The sequence below is a fragment of the Portunus trituberculatus genome, chromosome 19 (assembly GCF_017591435.1).
Source record: "Portunus trituberculatus isolate SZX2019 chromosome 19, ASM1759143v1, whole genome shotgun sequence".
Classification (NCBI taxonomy): Eukaryota; Metazoa; Arthropoda; class Malacostraca; order Decapoda; family Portunidae; genus Portunus; species Portunus trituberculatus.
The window spans coordinates 10,788,438-10,809,026 of NC_059273.1; the positions used below are offsets into that span (position 1 = coordinate 10,788,438).

The 20,589-nt window shown below is 50.8% G+C and overlaps 1 protein-coding gene across 10 annotated transcripts in view; it reads right to left on the minus strand.

Annotated features, from left to right (window-relative positions):
• LOC123506358 (MAP7 domain-containing protein 1-like) overlaps window positions 1-20,589 on the minus strand; it is a 290,206-nt gene that overhangs the window by 36,189 nt on the left and 233,428 nt on the right. Inside the window, exons 1-2 of one of the 10 annotated variants that reach the window (XM_045258392.1) lie at window positions 14,641-14,833; window positions 7,744-8,249 (exon numbers count right to left, since the gene is read on the minus strand). The exons of the other annotated variants lie outside the window; for them this stretch is intronic. Of the exons in view, the coding sequence (XP_045114327.1) occupies window positions 7,744-7,999 (256 nt within the window). The 5' untranslated portion in view covers window positions 8,000-8,249; window positions 14,641-14,833. Of the gene's footprint in view, window positions 1-7,743; window positions 8,250-14,640; window positions 14,834-20,589 lie in introns of those variants that run through there. 10 annotated transcript variants of the gene reach the window in all.

A 20,589-nucleotide genomic window follows, 5' to 3' on the forward strand; every position in this document is an offset into this window, starting at 1 on the left:
GAGAGGAGAGAGAGAGAGAGAGAGAGAGAGAGAGAGAGAGAGAGAGAGAGAGAGAGAGAGAGACTTCAGCGCCAACACACCCGCCGCTGCCGAGATCAAATCGATGCCTCTTGATGGTGTGTTGGGAGAGGTGACGTACGACACACACACACACACACACACACACACACACACACACACACACACACACATATTAGAACGATATTAGAACGTGAGCGAGAGAGAGAGAGAGAGAGAGAGAGAGAGAGAGAGAGAGAGAGAGAGAGAGAGAGAGAAAACCCACACTTATACTTAGATACAAGGTAGCAAGGTAGATCCCTGACACGCTACAAGTCTACAGGGAACACAAGTAATTTAAATAAGCATACATTACCTTAACTCATTTCAAGAAGGATGCAACACAGAGTTATGGTGGAAGGAAACTTGGAAGCGAGGGGAGGCGAGACGAGGGGAAGGAAACAAGGTGACGGGGTTGTATGGTGAGATGGGGAGAGGAGTGAGGGGAGAGGATGGAAGGGGAAATGGAAGGAGTCGGGTGAGGGAAAGTGTGAGAGGGTTAGTGGAGAGCAAACAGAGAGGGATGTGGAGTGATGGGGAGAGGATGTAAGGGAAATGGAAGAAATGGAGGTGAGAGAAGTGGATGAGGGAAAGGTGAGAGGGTAAGAGTGGAAAGAGACATATAGAGAAGAGGAAAAGAGGGGAAAGGAAGGAAGGGAAGGAAGAGGGAAAATAAAAAGAGAGGAATGGAGAGAGCAGAGTTCCGAGAATATGAGATGGGATGGGAGGTAAATGAGATGATAGACAGAAATAAAAGCCAAGACGAAAGGAGAAAAAGAAAAGAAAGAAAGAAAAAGGAGACGGAAGAGAGAAAGAAAGAAAAGCAAGGTGGAAAGAGAACGAATGAGACGGAAGAAGAGAGAAAGAGCAAAAAAAAGTGAAATTTGAAGAGAAGTAGGAAATGGAAGGAAGAGATGAGACGAAATGGAGAGACATGAAAGCTAAGAATACGAGGAAAAAAGAGGAAAAGAAGAGGAAAAGAGGATAAAAAGAAATATTCAAAAGTGACATTAGCAAAGGATATTATTCAAAGCTGTGACATTTTAAAGATCAGATCGTGTGTGTGTGTGTGTGTGTGTGTGTGTGTGTGTGTGTGTGTGTGTGTGTGTGTGTGTGTGTTCATCGTTGCGTGTACCCACAACCTCTCTTTGTCTGCCGAGGAATACAATGCTTAATTATGATAATAATAGTAATGGAGAGGAGGAGGAGGAGGAGGAGGAGGAGGAGGAGGAGGAGGAGGTGGTAAATGAAGATGATGACAAAAATAAAGAAAATGAGAAAACCATCACCATCACTACTACATTCTCTCTCTCTTCCTCTCTCTCTCTCTCTCTCTCTCTCGAGGCGTAACAGTCTTACTACTCCATCTTCACGAATGATGCCCTGGAGGCAGAGAGAGAGAGAGAGAGAGAGAGAGAGAGAGAGAGAGAGAGAGAGAGAGAGAGAGAGAGAGAGAGAGAGAGAGAGAGAGAGAGAGAGAGAGAGAGAGAGAGAATAGCGGAACAAAGCTGATTATTGACTGACAGGGAGACAGAAAGAGACAGAGGTAAAAACACAGGGTATACACACACACACACACACACACACACACACACACACACACACACACACACACACACACACATGAAGAGAGAGAAAAGACACCCGGAGGCAGATGAGATAAATGAAACGTAATGGCAAGAGAGAGAGAGAGAGAGAGAGAGAGAGAGAGAGAGAGAGAGAGAGAGAGAGAGAGAGAGAGAGAGAGAGAGAGAGAGAGAGAGAGAGAGAGAGAGAGAGAGAGAGAGAGAGAGAGAGAGAGAGAGGAATGGAGGGAAACTGGACCACACCGACTTTCCTGGAATGCTGGAAATATTCTCTCCGATAGTGTTACTGTGCTATGGAGGAGGAGGAGGAGGAGGAGGAGGAGGAGGAGGAAGAGGAAGAGGAAGAGGAAGAGGAAGAGGAAGAGGAAGAGGAAGAGGAGGAGGAGAGAGAATATATATATATATATAAAAAAAAGGAAAGACAGGAAGGAAGAAAAAAGCAAGGAGCAATGTTATTGTGGAGAGAGAGAGAGAGAGAGAGAGAGAGAGAGAGAGAGAGAGAGAGAGAGAGAGAGAGAGAGAGAGAGAGAGAGAGAGAGAGAGAGAGAGAGAGAGAGAGAGAGAGGTTAGCAAAACGAGTCTTCATTGTATTTAGTCTTTCTTCATTTCTACCTTCTCCTCTCCTTCTTCCTCCTCTTCCTACCCCTCCTCTCCTTCCTCTTCCTCCTGCTCTTCCTCTTCCTCTTCCTCTCCTCCTTCTCCCTCAAGACAATACCTCGGACCCACAGCTCGACAAAGAGACGCCGGCAGAACCCCTACTGTGTGTGTGTGTGTGTCAGTGTAACGTGGCACGAATACAATTTAATAGATTAACAACCGTACGCACACACACACACACACACACACACACACACACACACACACACACACACACACACACACACACACACACACACACACACACACAACCAAATGCTGATTAATAAAATTTTTAAAACATACGTTAACAAGATTCTATTAATAGTCTGTTATTTTGTTATTTGATTTCACTGGTATGTATTAATTCCAAACACACACACACACACACACACACACACACACACACACACACACACACACACACACACACACACACACACACGAGTTATTTTCACCACGGTAGCAGCAGGAGCCACCCCCTTTAAGCAAGCCTCAGGTATTTCCAGACAAGGCTGAGGTGTGTGGCTCAGGTGAGGGGGACGCCCAGGTGAGGAGGAGGAGGAGGAGGAGGAGGAGGAGGAGGAGGAGGAGGAGGAGGAGGAGGAGGAGGAGGAGGAGGAGGAGGAGGAGGAGGAGGAGGAGGAGGAGGAGGAGGAGGGAGATTCGCACGTTCAGAATATGAAACTTATTTTTCCTGAACACGTGCGGAAAGAAATAATCTCTCTCTCTCTCTCTCTCTAATGACATCTGCAAACCAGTAATTTACACAACCAAACGTTTCCTTCTTAAACACAAACCCAAAACACACCCACACCTTTCCTGGTTAAGCCTTTTTTTTCGGGTGTGGCAAAACAGCATCTTTCTTCTCTCTATTTTATGCTATTGGTCGGCCTCTAGTATAGAGCACGCAAAACATAAGGTAACAAACACAACGCTGCTCACACTCACAGGACACACCCCGGACTCAACCCAGCCATACAGCCACACCCTGCCAGCCACACACGCCAAGCTAACAACACGAGGAAGTTACAAATTGCCACCTTGTTATGGGATACAGTTCATGGCTACTCCAGTCCAGCCACTCACAGTCACTCTATTGTCATTTTGGTGCAGTCATATAGCCACTCCAGTCTTCTCACTTCATTTATTTATCTTTCTTTGTTCAAGTTATTCATGTTATATTTCATCCACATCCAGTCACTCGAGTAAAGTCACAGCCAGTTTATTCTGTAGTTAATTCGGTCCTGTTAGATCCAGTCGAGCTACACCCAGTCTACCAGTCTTCCAGTTCAGTCAGCCAGGTACTCTCACCCCTTCCTCTCTCACTCCCCTCTCCCCATGCTCATGTAATCCTCTCTGCTGGTAATTCTTTACAACGAGCCTGCACCGACACCGCACTGGGAAGCTGAATGACTCTCTCTCTCTCTCTCTCTCTCTCTCTCTCTTCAATAACTTCTTCCCCTCTTCCTCTCCCCTCGTCTCTTGCCCACAACCCAGAAAACGGAAACAAAATCGAGCCATGCGGTCTCAAATCTAATTAAAGTATTACAGAACTTCAAAATTGGATTAAGTTTAGGAAAGGTTCTGTTTTATGAACTTTTGAAATGTCAACATCTTAGAGAGCGCTCTCTCTCTCTCTCTCTCTCTCTCTCTCTCTCTCTCTCTCTCTCTCTCTCTCAGGATATGTGGTTGGTGGAAGAGTGAGTGGTGAGGAGTGTGAGATTGAGTGAGTGAGTGAGTGAGTGAGTAAGAGTAAGAGGAGGTGTGAGAGGTGCTTGGCCCAGGCAAGATTAAATGAGGGTACTTGCAGGGTGGCTGGAGGAGGTGGTTGAAGGGAGAAGCGAGAACTGGTGAAGAGGGTGTGTGATAAAGAGGAGAAAAGAAAAAAAATGTTAGCAGGCTGGAAGGCTGGTAGGCTGGCTGGCTCGCAGGCTGGAGGCTAAAACCCGGAGCGGCTGCTGGGAGCCTGTTGGGTGCTCTTTAATGCCAAAGAGGCTGACGCTGTGGCATCCAGACCGTAGCGGGCCTCTCCCGGCCTCCCAGGACCGGCTGTCACTCCATACAAGTGACAGACTCACTCCCTCATTAGGCACAGGAAGTGGCTGTCAAGCTGTCGCCCGCTCTGGCCCAGCCCTGCCCGGCCCGGGCCGCCCCGTCCCCGCCTGCCCCGCCCTGCACTGAGCGGCTAATTGTCGCTGCCGGAATGTGGCTGGAATTGACCCACACATTCCTGTTCCGGATTTCTATGCGCTGCTGTTCTACTTTTGTAAAAAACCTCGCAAATATGATAATAGTTCGTGGCACGCGACTAGGGGAGGGACTCCGTGCCTCGCACCTCAGCTTCTCACCGCCTGACGGCTCGCACCGCCGTGATCGGCCCTCCAGAAATCCGTGGGACTTCATAGAAATAAAATGGTGTTCCAAATTAGCGAGCCGTGAAACGCAGCCTCCGATGTGGAGGGCCGCAGGCTCCCACTTCTTCCCGCCGCCCTTTTGTCTCGAGCCGCCGCGCCCGCCGCCTTGGGTTTCGGCGTGAGGCAGCGCCATTTGCCAGCGGTTTTAATGCTTCGTAATAAATTAGCGAGTTTCTTGACACGGCACTGATGTGCGGGGTGTTTTGGCAGGGTAGATGAGGCCGTCTGTCTGCCTGGTGGTGAAGAGGGCGCCCTTGCCACGGCCAGGGAGACAGGGCTGGTGGTGGTGGTGGTGGTGGTGAGGGCGGGGCGGGGCGGGGCCGCCGCAGTAATTAGGGTAGGGCACAGGTGCGGAGGCGCGTCCAGAACAACAAAAGTGTGACTCCCGCTACACGATCACGACACACCTGGCCACTGCCTCCCTCACTCTCAACTGCCGCTGCCTCCCTAGCCATGTCTCTTCCCTGTCCATACACGACGCCATCTCCCTGCCCCAGGGTCCCACAGCTGTCCCTCACAACCTCCCAAAACACCACTCTTGCCCCGCCAAGCTCCCTGCTTCCCCTCCTTCTACAGTCTTCCTCCATCTCGCCCTTCGCCACACGCCCATACTTGTCTCCTTTCTCCATCCTACAACTCAACCTGTTTCCCCTTCTTCCCTTCTTCTCCGCCCCTCCTATCCCAGCGAGCCACCAGACACGCCCTGCTGCCGCGGTGGGGTGGGCGTGGGCACCGGACGGCCGCCACTACTCCCCTACGTCCCATCAGACTCTTCTCTAATCTCATCTACTTTCTGGTCTGTTTATCTCTCCTACTTTCCCCTGCCGCCGAGTTCCTTCTTCTCTCTCTCTCTCTCTCCACGGCAATGTGGCTGCCTCGGCCCACTACATTTGACGACCAACACGTTATTTTCTCTTCTCTCTCTCTCTCTCTCTCCCTTTCCCGCAACACATTTTATTTGCTGCCACAACACACGCAAGGCCACGCCACTAACAGTTAGTTCTTCTTCTTCTCTCTCTCTCTCGCTATTACAGTTCAGCATTTTCAGGAACATCTCGGCCCTAAACTATTTCATTCTGGAGAGAGAGAGAGAGAGAGAGAGAGAGAGAGAGAGAGAGAGAGAGAGAGAGAGAGAGAGAGAGAGAGAGAGAGAGAGAGAGAGAGAGAGAGAGAGAGAGAGAGAGAGAGAGAGAATCATTAGGAGGCCCGACGCTAGGTTTCCGGCATCAGGTGTTCTTTCTCTAGGATACAAAAGCGCTCTGGACGTGGTGGTGGTGGTCTTTCCAGGTTTTCCAGGTACTAATCCATCCCCACAATCAACCCCCTACCCCACCACTCTCTCTCTCTCTCTCTCTCTCTCTCTCTCTCTCTCTCTCTATCTCTGAAAAACTCTGCAGCGATATTCAAGGGAGAAGGTTACGTGTGTGTGTGTGTGTGTGTGTGTGTGTGTGTGTGTGTGTGTGTGTGTGTGTGTGTGTACGAGGCCATGTCTGAGTCCTGTCGTGATGAAGCGTGACTATCTGTTCCCCGCAGCTGAGGGAGAGGGAGAGGGAGAGGGAGAGGGAGAGGGAGAGGGAGGGAGGGAAAGAAAGAGGGAGAGGAAGGAAGGGAGAGGTAAGGATTTTCATGCTGAGAGAGAGAGAGAGAGAGAGAGAGAGAGAGAGAGAGAGAGAGAGAGAGAGAGAGAGAGAGAGAGAGAGAGAGAGAGAGAGAGAGAGAGAGAGAGAGAGAGAGAGAGAGAGAGAGAGAGAGAGAGAGAGAGAGAGAGAGATATTAAACCCCACTTACGTATAATCTCAACACTAGAAAAAAAGACTAAAATAAAGAGAGAAATAGAAAAAAAAAAACATACCTTACGCAAATATAACCAAAAATTAGGATGGAAAAAAAAAAAAAAAAAAATCTTTCCAACCTCTGCTACTGACACCACCATGAGAGAGAGAGAGAGAGAGAGAGAGAGAGAGAGAGAGAGAGAGAGAGAGAGAGAGAGAGAGAGAGAGAGAGAGAGAGAGAGAGAGAGAGAGAGAGAGAGAGAGAGAGAGAGAGAATCTTATACTAGTTTTCGTGATAAATTCTATCTCGGTCCTCTCCAAGGCGAAAGCATTAGCCGTAGGAGACAATAGGAAGAATCAAGCTGAAGGGAGTGCAGGAAACTAATGAAAAGGAGGGAGGGAAGCTGGAGGGAGACTGGAGGGACGCTGGAGGGACGCAGGAGGGACGAGGGTCAAGAGGAAACATGGTGGTCAGTGGAAAGGAAGGAAGGAGAGAAGGGACAGAACACGGAGGAATGAAGAAAAAGAAAGAAAGCGACCGAGGGTTAAGGGATACGAGAGTAATTACGTGGATAAAAGGGAAGGGGAGAAGAAAGGGAGAGAAGGAGGAGGAAGAGGAGGAGGAGGAGGACGAGAGGAAGGGTGCGAGGTAATTTATTTGTAGTGACGGATTCTGGTGTGATGAGCTAGATCAAGGAAAGAAAGGAAAGAAAAGAAAGAAAGGAAGGAAGGAAGGAAAGAAAGAAGGAAGGAAGGAAGGAAGGAAGAGGGGAGAATAAAGAGTAGAATACGAGAAACAGAGGTAGAGACAGGAGGGAGGAAAGAGGAGAAATCTTGGCTTCCTTCTTCCTCCTTTGCCTAAGTTATTCGTTTAATGAAAAAAAAAAGTTGACAGCTCAATCAGTTCACGACGACTTGGACTGAGCTGTAAGAGTGGCGGGAGGGGGGTCAGGGGGAGTGGTGGGGAGGGGAGGGAGGAGGTGAAGAGGGGAGGGAGATAAGATTGTGTGTGTCCCCCTATGGCTGTAGAGACTCTAGAGGATAGATGGAGGGAAATAAGAGGGTTGTCTGCCTACGCTCAAAGCTGGAGAGGCCTGAAGGACGGCAGGGTGAGGTGGAGGTGGTGGTGGTGGTGGTGGTGGTGGTGGAGGTGGAGCCTGTCACGTCTGGGAAAATGTGGGCGAGGGGAAGTGAGGAGTATATTTGGAGTACTGTGTGGAGACAGTGAGGGGTGAGGGGTGAGGGGTTGAAGGGGAGGGAGGAGGGGTTACTTACGAGTCTTGGAGTGCAGCAGGTCCTGGAATGCCTGGATGCCCTCAATGACGGAGCGCTTCAGGGTCTCCCGACACAGCTCGCTAAACATGGTCCTGCTACCGCACGCGACACCCACATGGTCCGCGCACCCCACCACGCCCACCACCACCGCCGCCGCCGCCGCCGTCGCCACCACCACCTCGACCACCGTCCCAGCCCACGCCGCCGCCGCAGGTCGTGAGGCACCGTGGCTGGCCGCCTCACCGCTCGCCGGCATGGGGGAGGCGCGGCATGGCAGGCGGCAGACACTCGTACACTCACACTCACGCTCGAGTCACCTCAAGCTTCATCCGGCGAGGTTTCATCTTTTTCCTCACATAGTGTCATAAAATAAGCTTCACCAGGTTAATGGCTTCACCGCACCAGGGGCCTCGCGCTCACACTGGGCTTACCCCGCCGCCGCCGCCACCAAGAGGAAACATGACCCGCGAGGCCGCAGTCAAGGCACAATTTTCCGCGTCCCTAAGCTGGAGGAGGACGGAGTGTTGGACGCAAGGGTCAGCAAGGACGTGTATTCGCACAGGCAAAGAACAGCAGCAGCGGCAGCAGCAGCAGCAGGAACAGCGGGTAGTGACAGCCAGCGAACATAAATTTAGGTTCATGTCACTCTGGACTTCGGTCAACACGAAACCAGCGTCAACACCATGTTGTGAGGCGGCAGTGTGGCTTTCGGGTGGCCTTGACAACAACGTGAGGCAGGAAGAGGGAACGGCAGGCAACGATGGAGAGAAAGAGGGAGTAAGAACACTCGGAACAGCGAAAGGGAAGAGAAGTGCCACAAAAGAGGAAGCGAGGAAAACAACATCTGGGTCGCAAGCGTACAGCAGCTGCCGCCCACAGTGCCAGCGACCCGCACTGCGCACCGACCATCCACCTGCCCATCACCATGACTACATCACGTGTGTGTGTGTGTGTGTGTGTGTGTGTGTGTGTGTGTAGGCGAGGGAAATAAGAAAGACGGGTCATGTGCACGGTGATGGGGGTCGGGAGGGAGGCGTGAGGGAGGAGTGCAGACAAGCCACGGAGGGAGAAGGAGAGGAGAGACGGATAAGAGGGACGGCAGATGTGTGGGCGAGGGAAGAAGGGATGGAGAGAGGGAGGGAGGGAGGGAGGGAGGGAGGGAGGGAGGAAGGGAGAGAGGGAGGATGGGAAAGGAGAGCGCCACCCGGTCACCAAGCAGAAACTCCTACTCATTAACATTTTCCAGACTTCATAAGATGCAAAACTAGACACACACACACACACACACAAGTCCAGAAGAATAAGAAGAAAGTTCAAACCGAAGAAAAAGGCGTAACAAACCAGCGCTGTATTTACATAATTACACCAACCTTCCTTTCAGGGGCGTCGAAGCTAACTCCAAAAATCTACGGATTCGCCCACTCGCGTTTTACTATATGTCCCGGATAAGAGGAGAGAGCTAAGTGGGGAGCGCTGAAGGAGGAGGAGGAGGAGGAGGAGGAGGAGGAGGAGGAGGAGGAGGAGGAGGAGGAGGAGGAGGAGGAGGAGGAGGAGGAGGGAGCCTTATAATGAAGAGATAGCGGATTGTGGAGAGGAAGGGAGAGAGGGAGAGAGGGAGAGTGAAAAGTGATACGGAAGGGAGGGGAAGGGAAAGGCGAGATAGCGTGGAGTGGGAGAGGGTGATGAATTGAGAACGTTGTTATGGTAACGGTGAGAGATGGCGGCACAATGAGGGGAAAGGAGGGGAGCACTGGATAAGTAAACGTAGCAAAAGTAAGGGAAAAAGCAAGAATACGCAAGCGGAGAGAGGGAAGGTGAAAGTAGAAAAGGAGAGGAAAGGAGGGGAATTAGAAGGGTGAGGGGAAAAGGAAGGGGAAGAACAAGAAGGGGAAAAGAGGACAGCAGTGTGCCAAGAGGGTAAACAAAGCAGTCGTTTTAATGTAAAAGGGAGTCAGCTTAGGTTGTAAAAAAAAAAAAAAGAAAGAAAAAAATGAAAGAAAGAAAGAGAGAAAGAAAGAAAGTTGAGGAGCTCTCTGACAGCTGCCTTTTGGATAGAATTTCATAGATAAGGTTAACTCCCTCTCTTCCTCTCCCTGTCCCTCTCCCCCTCTCCCTCTCTCTCTCTCTGGGTGACCTTGGATAACCCTCAGAAGTAAAAACCAGATATAATATAATCCTTTACATACCTGGCTGGCATACCTGACTACCTGCATACATACACTTATACACACGTGCACTCACATATATACATACACGCACACGCACACAGCATACTTGGAATTGCCGGGGAAACGTGGCCGCAGGATACAGCTGTGAAATGAGTGAGGGAGAGCAGGAAAAATGAGTGAGAGGACATGATTGCGTGAGCTAGCGAGGGAATAGCGAGTAACTGCGAGTGTGAGTGTGAGTGTGATAGTGAACGAGTCCGTGAGTGTAAATTAGTATGAGCAGACAACCGTAGGGATGAAGTTAGCTGTTGCTGCTGCTGCTGGGACTACATGGACACACACATGCACATGCACGCACACGCACACACACACACACACACACACACACACACACGTCTATTACATTTAGCAAGCATTCCTGATTACATTTATCTCTCTCTCTCTCTCTCTCTCTCTCTCTCTCTCTCTCTCTCTCTCTCTCTTTAAACACAGCACGCCCCGAGGAAGCCGAGTGAAGTCCCCCAGCAAGTGTTCCAGTGAAAAAAAGTTCAAGTATTTTCTAAAACTTTGCAAACAATAAACTGGAGAACAGCAGTTACTGTTTGCAGGGGATGGGGAAGGAGAGGGAAGGGGAAGGGAGGGGAAGGGAGGTAACGGGCCACGAGATAGTAGTGATGGGAGGGCAAAATGAAGCTGATAACGAAGGCTTGTGGGCAGGAGGAGGAGAGGAGAGAAGAGGAGAGGAGAAGAGCGGAAGAGGAGGAGGAGGAGGAGGAGGAGGAGGAGGAGGAGGAGGAGGAGGAGGAGGAGGAGGAGGAGAAGACGTGTTTATTAGCCAAAGTACATCAAAACAGGTAACTTTTCCCCTACATGAATTTAAATGATGCACTTCTACCACCACTAAACTCGCTTAACCTTTCCCTCTTTCCCTTCCCTTCCCTTTTTACCTCCACAGTTCCCCTAGATACCACCACCTTCCCCCTACCACACCGCATATCCCTTTCACCACCACCATCACTACAAACTCACGTAAACACCCATTCAAATAATCTAACCCGCTTTATCCCTTCCCTTCTTTCAGGTGATGCATGGGGGGTAGGGAATGGGGAATGGGGGGAGAGGGGGAAGCATTAGCGAGCCCTGGGGAACCATTCATCATTTCCAGCAGGCTCTAACCGCACGCTTATTTTGCAAAGACACCCTGTTATATCACCCTGCCTCTCCCTTTCTCCCTGTTCCTCCTTGTATGGGTGTGTGGAAGGGAGAGTGGATGCTGAAAGTGCGTTGATGAAGCTATAAAGTGAGAGTGGCTACTGCAGGAGGCGCTGAAGGTGACGGCTACTGGAGAGATAAGGAGGGAGAAGAGAGGTGTGGAGGAGAGAAAGGAGAGAAAAAAATGCCTACCTCTATTAAGGAGACACTACTTACACTCTATAATTCCAGCTGATTCTCTCCTTCTACTCAAAAACTCTCCCTCCTCCTCCTTCCCTTCCTCCTCCTCCTCCTCCTCCAGCGCCTCTCAAGTCCCCTCCCCATTTATTACCGCGCCAGACACCGCCATCCATTCCCCGTCACTTCTCCTGGGGACTAATTTTCAGATTCTGGTGAGAGAGTATCAGATAAAAATTCCTGAGATCGGAGGGAAGTTATGGCAGCGTGAGGACATGATGTGTGTGTGTGTGTGTGTGTGTGTGTGTGTGTGTGTGTGTGTGTGTGTGTGTGTGTGTGTGTGTGTAAAAGGAAGAGTATTTGCTTAATATTATTACTATTTGTTCGGACACACTTACATGCATGTGTGAGTACATACGTGTGTTTGTAAGGCATCAAGCTTATGGGGGCGGGGAAGAGATGGGGAAGGCAAGGGAAGGGAGGGGAAGGGAGGGGAAGGGAGGGGAAGAGAGGGGAAGTACAAGAAGAGATGAAGAAGATGGAGGAAATACAGAAAAAAAAGATCAGGAGAAGAACAGGAAGAGATAGCGAATGTGTAAGAAAGCAAGAGAAGGGAGAGGAAAGGAGAGGAAGGAAGAGGACGAAGAGGAAGAGATCAAGAAAACGGGAGAAGGCAAGAGAAAGAAGAGAAAAGGAGGGAAAAAAAAAACAGGAAGAGACGGAGAAGACTGAAAAAAAGATGGGAAGAAGAAACGAAGGGCATGGAAAGGAAAGGGGAAGAAAGGAGAGAGAGAAAGAGAGCAGGACTGAGCATAATATACGCTCCTTCCTGCCGCGGTACAGTCGCCTGTGGAACCAGATGGTGCTCAGCACGGACCTGCACCGCTCCACCTCCCTGCACATCTTCAAGTGCCGAGCGAACGAGTGGCTCGCCGACCAGCAGTAGCTGACAAGATATATCAAGGACATATCCATTGTCCGTACCACATTACACTGTAAACATCATTATACCATTATTTTTTGTAGACATAGCCATAGATAGCCCTACGCTCGTAATGACTAGGGCTTTGGCATTGTGTATTTTATCTACTGTTTAAATAAAAAAAGAGAGAGAGAGAGAGAGAGAGAGAGAGAGAGAGAGAGAGAGAGAGAGAGAGAGAGAGAGAGAGAGAGAGAGAGAGAGAGAGAGAGAGAGAGAGAGAGAGAGAGAGAGAGAGAGAGAGAGAGAGAGAGAGAGAGAGAACAGTCAGGTGAAGCTTGGAGGAAGGATGCAAGAGATGAGGGGAGGAGGAGGAGGAGGAGGAGGAGGAGGAGGAGGAGGAGGAGGAGGAGGAGGAGGAGGAGGAGGAGGAGGAGGAGGAGGAGGAGGAGGAGGAGGAGGAAGAGAGGATGGTCAGGGAAGGGATGGGGAGAAAGGAGGTGGGGGTCAGGAGGAGGAGGAGGAGAGGATAGTCAGGGAAGGGATGGGGAGAAAGGAGGTGGGGGTCAGTTTAAAGCCTGGGTACACCTGGGCGTGACGGGGACAGGTGAAACTCCCCTACACAGTCTCTTTAAATCCTCCCCGCTTCCCCTTTCCTTTTCCCCTCACCCCTTCCCTTTTCTCCTCACCCCCTTCCCTCTCCCCTCTCCCGGCATGCAATACTAATGACCGGCAACACACCAACGGTCAGCTGAGCACATGGGAGAGGAGGGAGAGTGCGGGAGAGTGAGGAAGAGAACACAAGGCAACAGGCTGTGGAACGTTGGAGGGAAGGAGGGAGAGGAGGAAGAAAACGAGAGATGGGTAAAGGAGGAAGAGGAAACACGCATGGTAAAGAGGATGAGGAGGAAAGACAATGGAGGAAGGGGAGCGGAGAGAAGGAGGGAGGAGAGAGAAGGAGGGAGGGAGGGAGGGAAGGAGGGAGAGTATACGGTAAGGATAATAGAAAATCCTTAGAGAAAACAAACACTGCGACGAGGAGGAATACCAGGTGAGAGAGAGAGAGAGAGAGAGAGAGAGAGAGAGAGAGAGAGAGAGAGAGAGAGAGAGAGAGAGAGAGAGAGACTGCCTGATGGTCACCCTAACGTCACCTTATGCATTATTTTCACCTTAAAACTCCCTCTAGAACAAAGGGTGACTGTTTATACTCCCTAGATTTCCCCAGGTAACCCTATATCGACCTGAGAGAGAGAGAGAGAGAGAGAGAGAGAGAGAGAGAGAGAGAGAGAGAGAGAGAGAGAGAGAGAGAGAGAGAGAGAGAGAGAGAGAGAGAGAGAGAGAGAGAGAGAGAGAGAGAGAGAGAGAGAGAGCAAGGATATACCAACTCATAACACAAGTACAGCGGTTTCTTCGGTAAGGGAAACGACAACTGAGCCTTCGAAGGGGAGCTAATGAAGTGAGGGAGGGGAGGAGGGAAGAAGAGAGGAAGAGAGCGACAGTGATGAAATTGTGGAGGAAGGGATTGAGTAGTTAAGGAAGGGGAAGAAAATTGACGAAGGATGGAGAGAGTAATGGAGAGAGAGGGGGAGCAAGGCAACAGGCAGTTATGGAGAGAGAGAGAGAGAGAGAGAGAGAGAGAGAGAGAGAGAGAGAGAGAGAGAGAGAGAGAGAGAGAGAGAGAGAGAGAGAGAGAGAGAGAGAGAGAGAGAGAGAGAGAGAGAGAGAGAGAGAGAGAGAGAGAGAGAGAACCACGCTGATTACCTAGACGCTTCTTTTTTTTATTCAATTACTCGTTAGTCTCCCTCTCCTCTTTCTTTCTCCTCTCCTCCTCAGCCTCTTTTATTCCTTTTATTTCTTTTTCCCCTTTTCTCTCCATGTTATCTCTCCTTTCCTCCACCTCACTGCTTCTCTCCCCACCTACAGTATCTCCTCCTCCTCCACTTCCCTTTCCTCTTCCTTTTACATTATTCCTCCCATCACTTCCACACACTACTCCTCCACATGGAATTTTCATCACCCAACTCCACACTTCCCTCCCTCCCCGCCCCTCCACATCTGACGGTCACCCCATCATCTCACTCCTCCCTCCACAGATCAGGTCACAGGGTCAGGCAGGGCACGCAGCAGCAGGGAGTGTGAAGGAAGTCCAGATCCCACTGTCCTTCCCAACCACGCCAGCACCGCCACCACCACTACTGCCACCGCCACCGCCACCGCCACCGCAGCCTCAGATCTATCTCCTTTAGTGGGTGTTTGGCGACGCCCTCACTGTCACGGCCATGCTGCTGCCTCCACACACACACACGCACGCAAACACACACACATACACACACGCACACGTCAGTCCCATCACACCAGGGCACACACGTAGACACACAGGCACGCACGCCATCTGCTAACACCGCCGCTCACGTCACGCACGTTTTGGTAACAAGTCCGTCACGCCGCCACGCTCCCTCGTCACCGGGATGCGTCACCACTCTCAGGAAGGTGACGCCCGCCGCTGTGCCTGCTGAGAAGGGCACGCCGGACCTCGATGGGCGCGAGAAGGCGTGGGAGCCAAAACGGGTGAGTGACGCGTGTGGAGGCGCGGCAGGTGGGTCGCTACCTCCTGCCCCCACGCCACGGTCTCCCAGACTAACTGAGCGCTGGCTAACGCACCCGCGCCCGCCGCTTGCCTCCCTCCCTCCCTCACTTCCAGAATCAGCGCAACTCCCTTACCATCTCTCCTCTACACTGCTCCACATTTTTCACCCAGGCCTACATAATGGATGATCCACTCCTGCCGCCTAATATTCCACCTTCCTTTCACCCCTATCCTGCCTGGCCTCACCACACTGACTCCTTCACCACTACTGGCGTCTGTCCTCCCTCCACTCCACCCCAACCCGCCTGCTCCTCCTCCTCCTGTACTTTCGTTCATGCTTCTCTGTCTGGCTCCGTGCCGTACCCACCACCACCGCACCGGCCACATAAACAACAGAGCACATCACCACCGCTAACACCACCTTGCACCACCACCGTCACCACCACCACCTAACACCATATGCCAGTTTTTAATTATGCAAATTAAGCCACTGCCCTGAAAAAAATACGGCCGAATACCAACAAGCAAGCACAAGCACACGCACACACACGCACACACACACACGAAAGAGGGAAGGGAGGGGTGTGGAATGAAGTGGATTAAGAAGCCTAGTGGATTTAAACTCCCGCCAAATATCCCAGTCATGCCAGTGCCCCCCCCCATTTCTCCTCTTTCCCCCGTCAAACCCCAATCCCCCCCTTCAGAATTTGTGTGTCCCGTGAGGCCGATCCAAAATGGCCGACCTCTCACGCCGCGATAATTATTCCGACACTTGACCCTCGAAGCGCCGCGTTGAACCTCCGGCGGGAGAGTGAAGACCCCATGACTGCGGCTTTTTAGGGGACGAAGGGCGGGAGGATGGGCGAGAGGATGGTTGGCAGGGTGAGGGACAAGAGTGGCAGGGGACAGGGAGAAAGAGAGGAAAAGGAAGGGTGATATTTGTGGCAAGGTGTGAGAAAGACGCGGCATGGGACAAGGAGGAAGAGAGGAAGAGGAGGGGTGAGACGTGGCAAGGGAGAGAGGAAGAGGATGGGTGAAATTTGTGGCAGGGTGTCAAGGTTAAAGACGTGGCAGGGCACAAGGAGGAAGAGGAATAGTGAGATCTGTGGAAGGATGATGAAAAAAAAAAAACGTGGCAGGGAACAAGATAAGTAAGAGTGAAATGATGACAGGGTCACAGGGAGAGGAGAGGTTACATGGGTGACAGGGTGAGTGAGGAGTGCATGGTGACAGAGTAACAAGATGGCAGGAGAGGACACTGGTAGGGAGGAAACAGGAAGGAGAGAGAAACAAAAGAAAAAAAAAAAAAAAAAAAAGGAGAGAGAGAGAACAAGGATAGACAGGAAGGCAAGGAGGACACAGGAAAGAGACAGGAATAGGAGAGAGAAGAAAGGAGAGATAATATGAAGAAGAAAAAAAAAGAGAATAGGAGAAAAATAATATCAAAGGAAACTGAGAATAAAAGAACGAGAGGGGGAAAAAAGATAAATAGGATGAAACAATAAAGGGAGAGGGAGAGAAGAAGAAAAAAGAAAATAAATAGAAGAGAAGAGGAGAAAGGAGGAGATGGAGAGTAGAACAGGATAAAGACATAAAGGAGGAGAGATAAGGAGAGACAGCGAGATAAAGATGGGTGATGAGGGGAGGCAGGGAAGGGTAGCAGGGAGAGGAGAGTAACCCCCTACCCCCTATCTATTACCCCTTCCCCTCTCCTCCTCGACCCCTGCTAGTAGTTAAGAAGTTTAACAAAGGTTGAAAACAAGGAAACAAAATAAGAAAAGAAAGAAAAAAATCCAGAGAGAGAGAGAGAGAGAGAGAGAGAGAGAGAGAGAGAGAGAGAGAGAGAGAGAGAGAGAGAGAGAGAGAGAGAGAGAGAGAGAGAGAGAGAGAGAGAGAGAGAGAGAGAGAGATAATGAGGGTAATGCTATATGATTTTCACAGCGTCATATTTTTACCTGTTTGTCTGTCTTATCTACCAGCCTGTGAGTGTGTGTGTATGTATGTATGTATGTATGTGTGTGTGTGTGTGTGTGTGTGTGTGTGTGTGTGTGTGTGTGTGTGTGTGTGTGTGTGTGTGTGTGTGTGTGTGTGTGTGTGTGTGTGCGTGTGCGTGTGTGTGTGTGTGTGTGTGTGTCCACCTCTCCTAACGGCCGCTTGGCATTCTTCACTTTCCGGTTCATAACGCCTAAAAACGCAATGTAATTAACGGTGAAATAGGACAGTGGCGTGGAGCTGGGAGAAGGAGGAGGAGGAGGAGGAGGAGGAGGAGGAGTAAAAGGGGCTTAAGGACAAGGAAAGATAGGAGGGAGGATAAACATGAGAAAAGGACAGAAAAAAAAGGAGAAAGAGAGAGATTAGGGAGAACTGGAGCAAGAAACACTGAAAATAGGAGGAGGAGGAGGAGGAGGAGGAGGTTAGGTTAGGTAAAGTGAATTAACTGGTGTCCTAAATCAGGCAATAAAGTGCTCCATTAAAGTGTCAGTGGCGACTGCTGGCTACACGATGCATATCAATCTTTATCGCCACGGGAATCACGCCCGATCGACGCCCCTTCTGTTTGAGTTTGGATTGCTGAGGGGACGAGAGAGAGAGAGAGAGAGAGAGAGAGAGAGAGAGAGAGAGAGAGAGAGAGAGAGAGAGAGAGAGAGAGAGAGAGAGAGAGAGAGAGAGAGAGAGAGAGAGAGAGAGAGAGAGAGAGAGAGAGAGAGAGAGGTGAGGGGAAAAGGCTGGGACAGAGAGAGAGATGAGAGACCTGTGTGAGGGGGTGAGGTGGGGGGGGGGTTCAAGTGAATGGATGGAGGTGAAGATTGAGAAAGTGATAAGGAAGTGAGATAGAAGGGGGAAAAAGATACATACACAATAGATATGAGGGGAAAAAATGTGAAAGGTAGTTTTGGTGTGAATGGGAAAAATTTGAATGAAGATAGGGAGTGAGAGTGACGGGAGGGTGCGGCAGGTAAAAGGAAGATGAGGGATGGTGAAGAGGGCGTAAGGTATGGTGATGGTGGTGGTGATGGTGATGTCCTAACTAACCCCTACCCTTCCCAGCAGTGTTTATCTGGGCAACACACTAGCCACATTAACAGGCACGGCGTTACGGGGGAGTAGGGGACACCGCGCCGTGCCTCAGTGGTATTGACAGCCGCGGAGATTGTCTGGCGCGGCAAAGAGCACACTGTGTATCAGGTCGTGCCTCCTGCCGCCGCCTCTTTACGGGAAACAAAGCGTGTTCCCTCCACCACCATCACCATCACCACCACCACCACCACCACCACCTCCACCACCTATAGCACCAAGGAACAAAAAACTGCCAGCGATAAGACCAGTAGCTCACTCTGGATCCTCCCCGCCGCGCATACCCCGCCCCGCCCCGCCCGTGTGGACTCCAGCACGGCCAAAATTCTCACAGCGGACTACCGACTCGAGGATACATTGTGTGGATGCAAACGTGAGGAATGTCCAGGAGGGGCGCGGCGGTGGTCGGCATGCTGGGAACAAGCCGCACGGCCACCGAGGGGCAGGGGACACCGGTACGAGGTGTGTGTGTGTGTGTGTGTGTGTGTGTGTGTGTGTGTGTGTGTGTGTGTGAGTTAGGGCAGCGGTGGCGTAAGGGTTCAGGGGATGGGCGGGGGAGGCGGTGGAGTGTAGTGCGGCTGGTAATCTGGCGGAGTGGTGCTCGTTTGCATTACGGCGGCCGTAGCGAGGGTCTGACACGCAGCCACCAGTTAGCGAGGCCATATGTCAAGCAGCCGCTGACGGCCCTGCCTGGCCCCCGTAAATGCTGTCCTGCTGATGTAAGGGCCGGAGTGGATGGCTGGGGGAGGGGCGGTCGGGGCACAGGGCTGCGGGAAAGCTGCAGGATTACAGCTGGCTAACGCTGAACATTGGGCACGACACTAGCTCTAGGGAAGGGCGTTAATTGCCTCCTGACGGGGTGAAGCACCGCTCTGAGATCGTCGCCAGCCTCCCGAAGAGGGCGGCGACCTTACACCCTCCCGCCACCCTGCCGTCACAACAACACACCTGAACAGACGCGCGTCACGCCCCCTCCCCCCAGCCAGTCAATTTATGCATAAGAAAATTTCCGGGACAAGAGGAGTGGTGGGCGTCGCCTTGATTCCCCTATTACCGCCGTTCCCTTTTCCTGGGAAAGGGGCACGAGGGGGAAAGGGGGAGGGGGGGCGGTTCTCCAGATGCCATTCACCAATTTCCATAAGAAATGCTTCACGAAATATTGGTTCTGAGCCTGAAGGTGAACGAGGGAGCCGCAATGAACGAGCGTTCCTAGCCCTAGCTGCCCCACCTCGCCCCGCCCCACCCGCCCCAAACCATAGAATACAAAACAACGAAGGCCACAGTGAACACAGCGCCTCCACAGCCTCGCTTCGCCTAACTCCACGTAGCAGTGAGCGAGGCAGGAGGCCGCCGAGATGTCTCGGGAAAAGTTGCTTACAGCGATGTCTCAGATCAAATAAAAGGACAATCTAATTCTTTTCCCAACAACAAGAAGGGAACCGCTGATGGAAGGCTCTGCGTCCTTCACTATACAAGAGTAGGAGGGATCGACCACTGTACCCTCACCGCACACCACCGTGATATACCACACACACACACACACACACACACACACACACACACACACACACACACAGTTGTTAGAGCGCTGGCTTCACAAGCCAGAGGACCGGGGTTCGATTCCCCGGCCGGGTGGAGATATTTGGGTGTGTCTCCTTTCACGTGTAGCCCTGTTCACCTAGCAGTGAGTAGTTACGGGATGTAAATCGAGGAGTTGTGACCTTGTTGTCCCGGTGTGTGGTGTGTGCCTGGTCTCAGGCCTATCCGAAGATCGGAAATAATGAGCTCTGAGCTCGTTCCGTAGGGTAACGTCTGGCTGTCTCGTCAGAGACTGCAGCAGATCAAACAGTGAAACACACACACCAGGACCGCAATTTGAAACCCTCCACGCTATAAATACATCCAAAGGGCTCTGTACTTAAAGTTATACATGATTTTAAGGTTAATTTTAATTTCAGTGGCAGATTATCAAGATTTCTACACAATTAACCCAGCTGATCACATCAAGCGTTTCAGAATACTGGTAGATCTATAAGTCACTATATTCCTGCTTATACCCATATATATAACTCTATTGCAGCCACCAGAATCACCACAACACCACCATTCCCATCACCAGACACCCTCATAGCTTCCCATTACCTTCCCATTTCTTTCTCCTATTTTCTCTTCTCTTTCCTTCCCCTTTACTATTTCGCCTTCGTTTTTTTACCGTATTCACTTATTCTTCTATTTTTTCCTTTATTTCCTTCTATTTCTTATTCATCATACATTTAATTCTCCCTGGTGCTGATGTCATAAACGCGTCAGAGTCCAAAATAATGTTCAAACAGATGGAACATTAAGCTCGGATGAAAATAACAACTTTAAAGGTATTAGATGAAGGTGGTGGTGGTGGTAGTAGAAGAGACGATGATGATGATGATGATGATGGTGGTGATGATAGTTATACTCACGACAGCTGGAATGAAGGACAGGATCGTAACACTCACCTGAAACAAATAAAAGCAACACATTATTAAACTGCAAATGATACCTGGAAACACACACACACACACACACACACACACACACACACACACACACACACACACATTGCAGTCCCTTCACCCCATCACCCTAGTCGGTCACTATAAAGGGAAGGGGAGAATGTATGGGTAGGAGAATGGGGTGTATGGGATGGGGAAAAATTATACAAGAAATGGGGA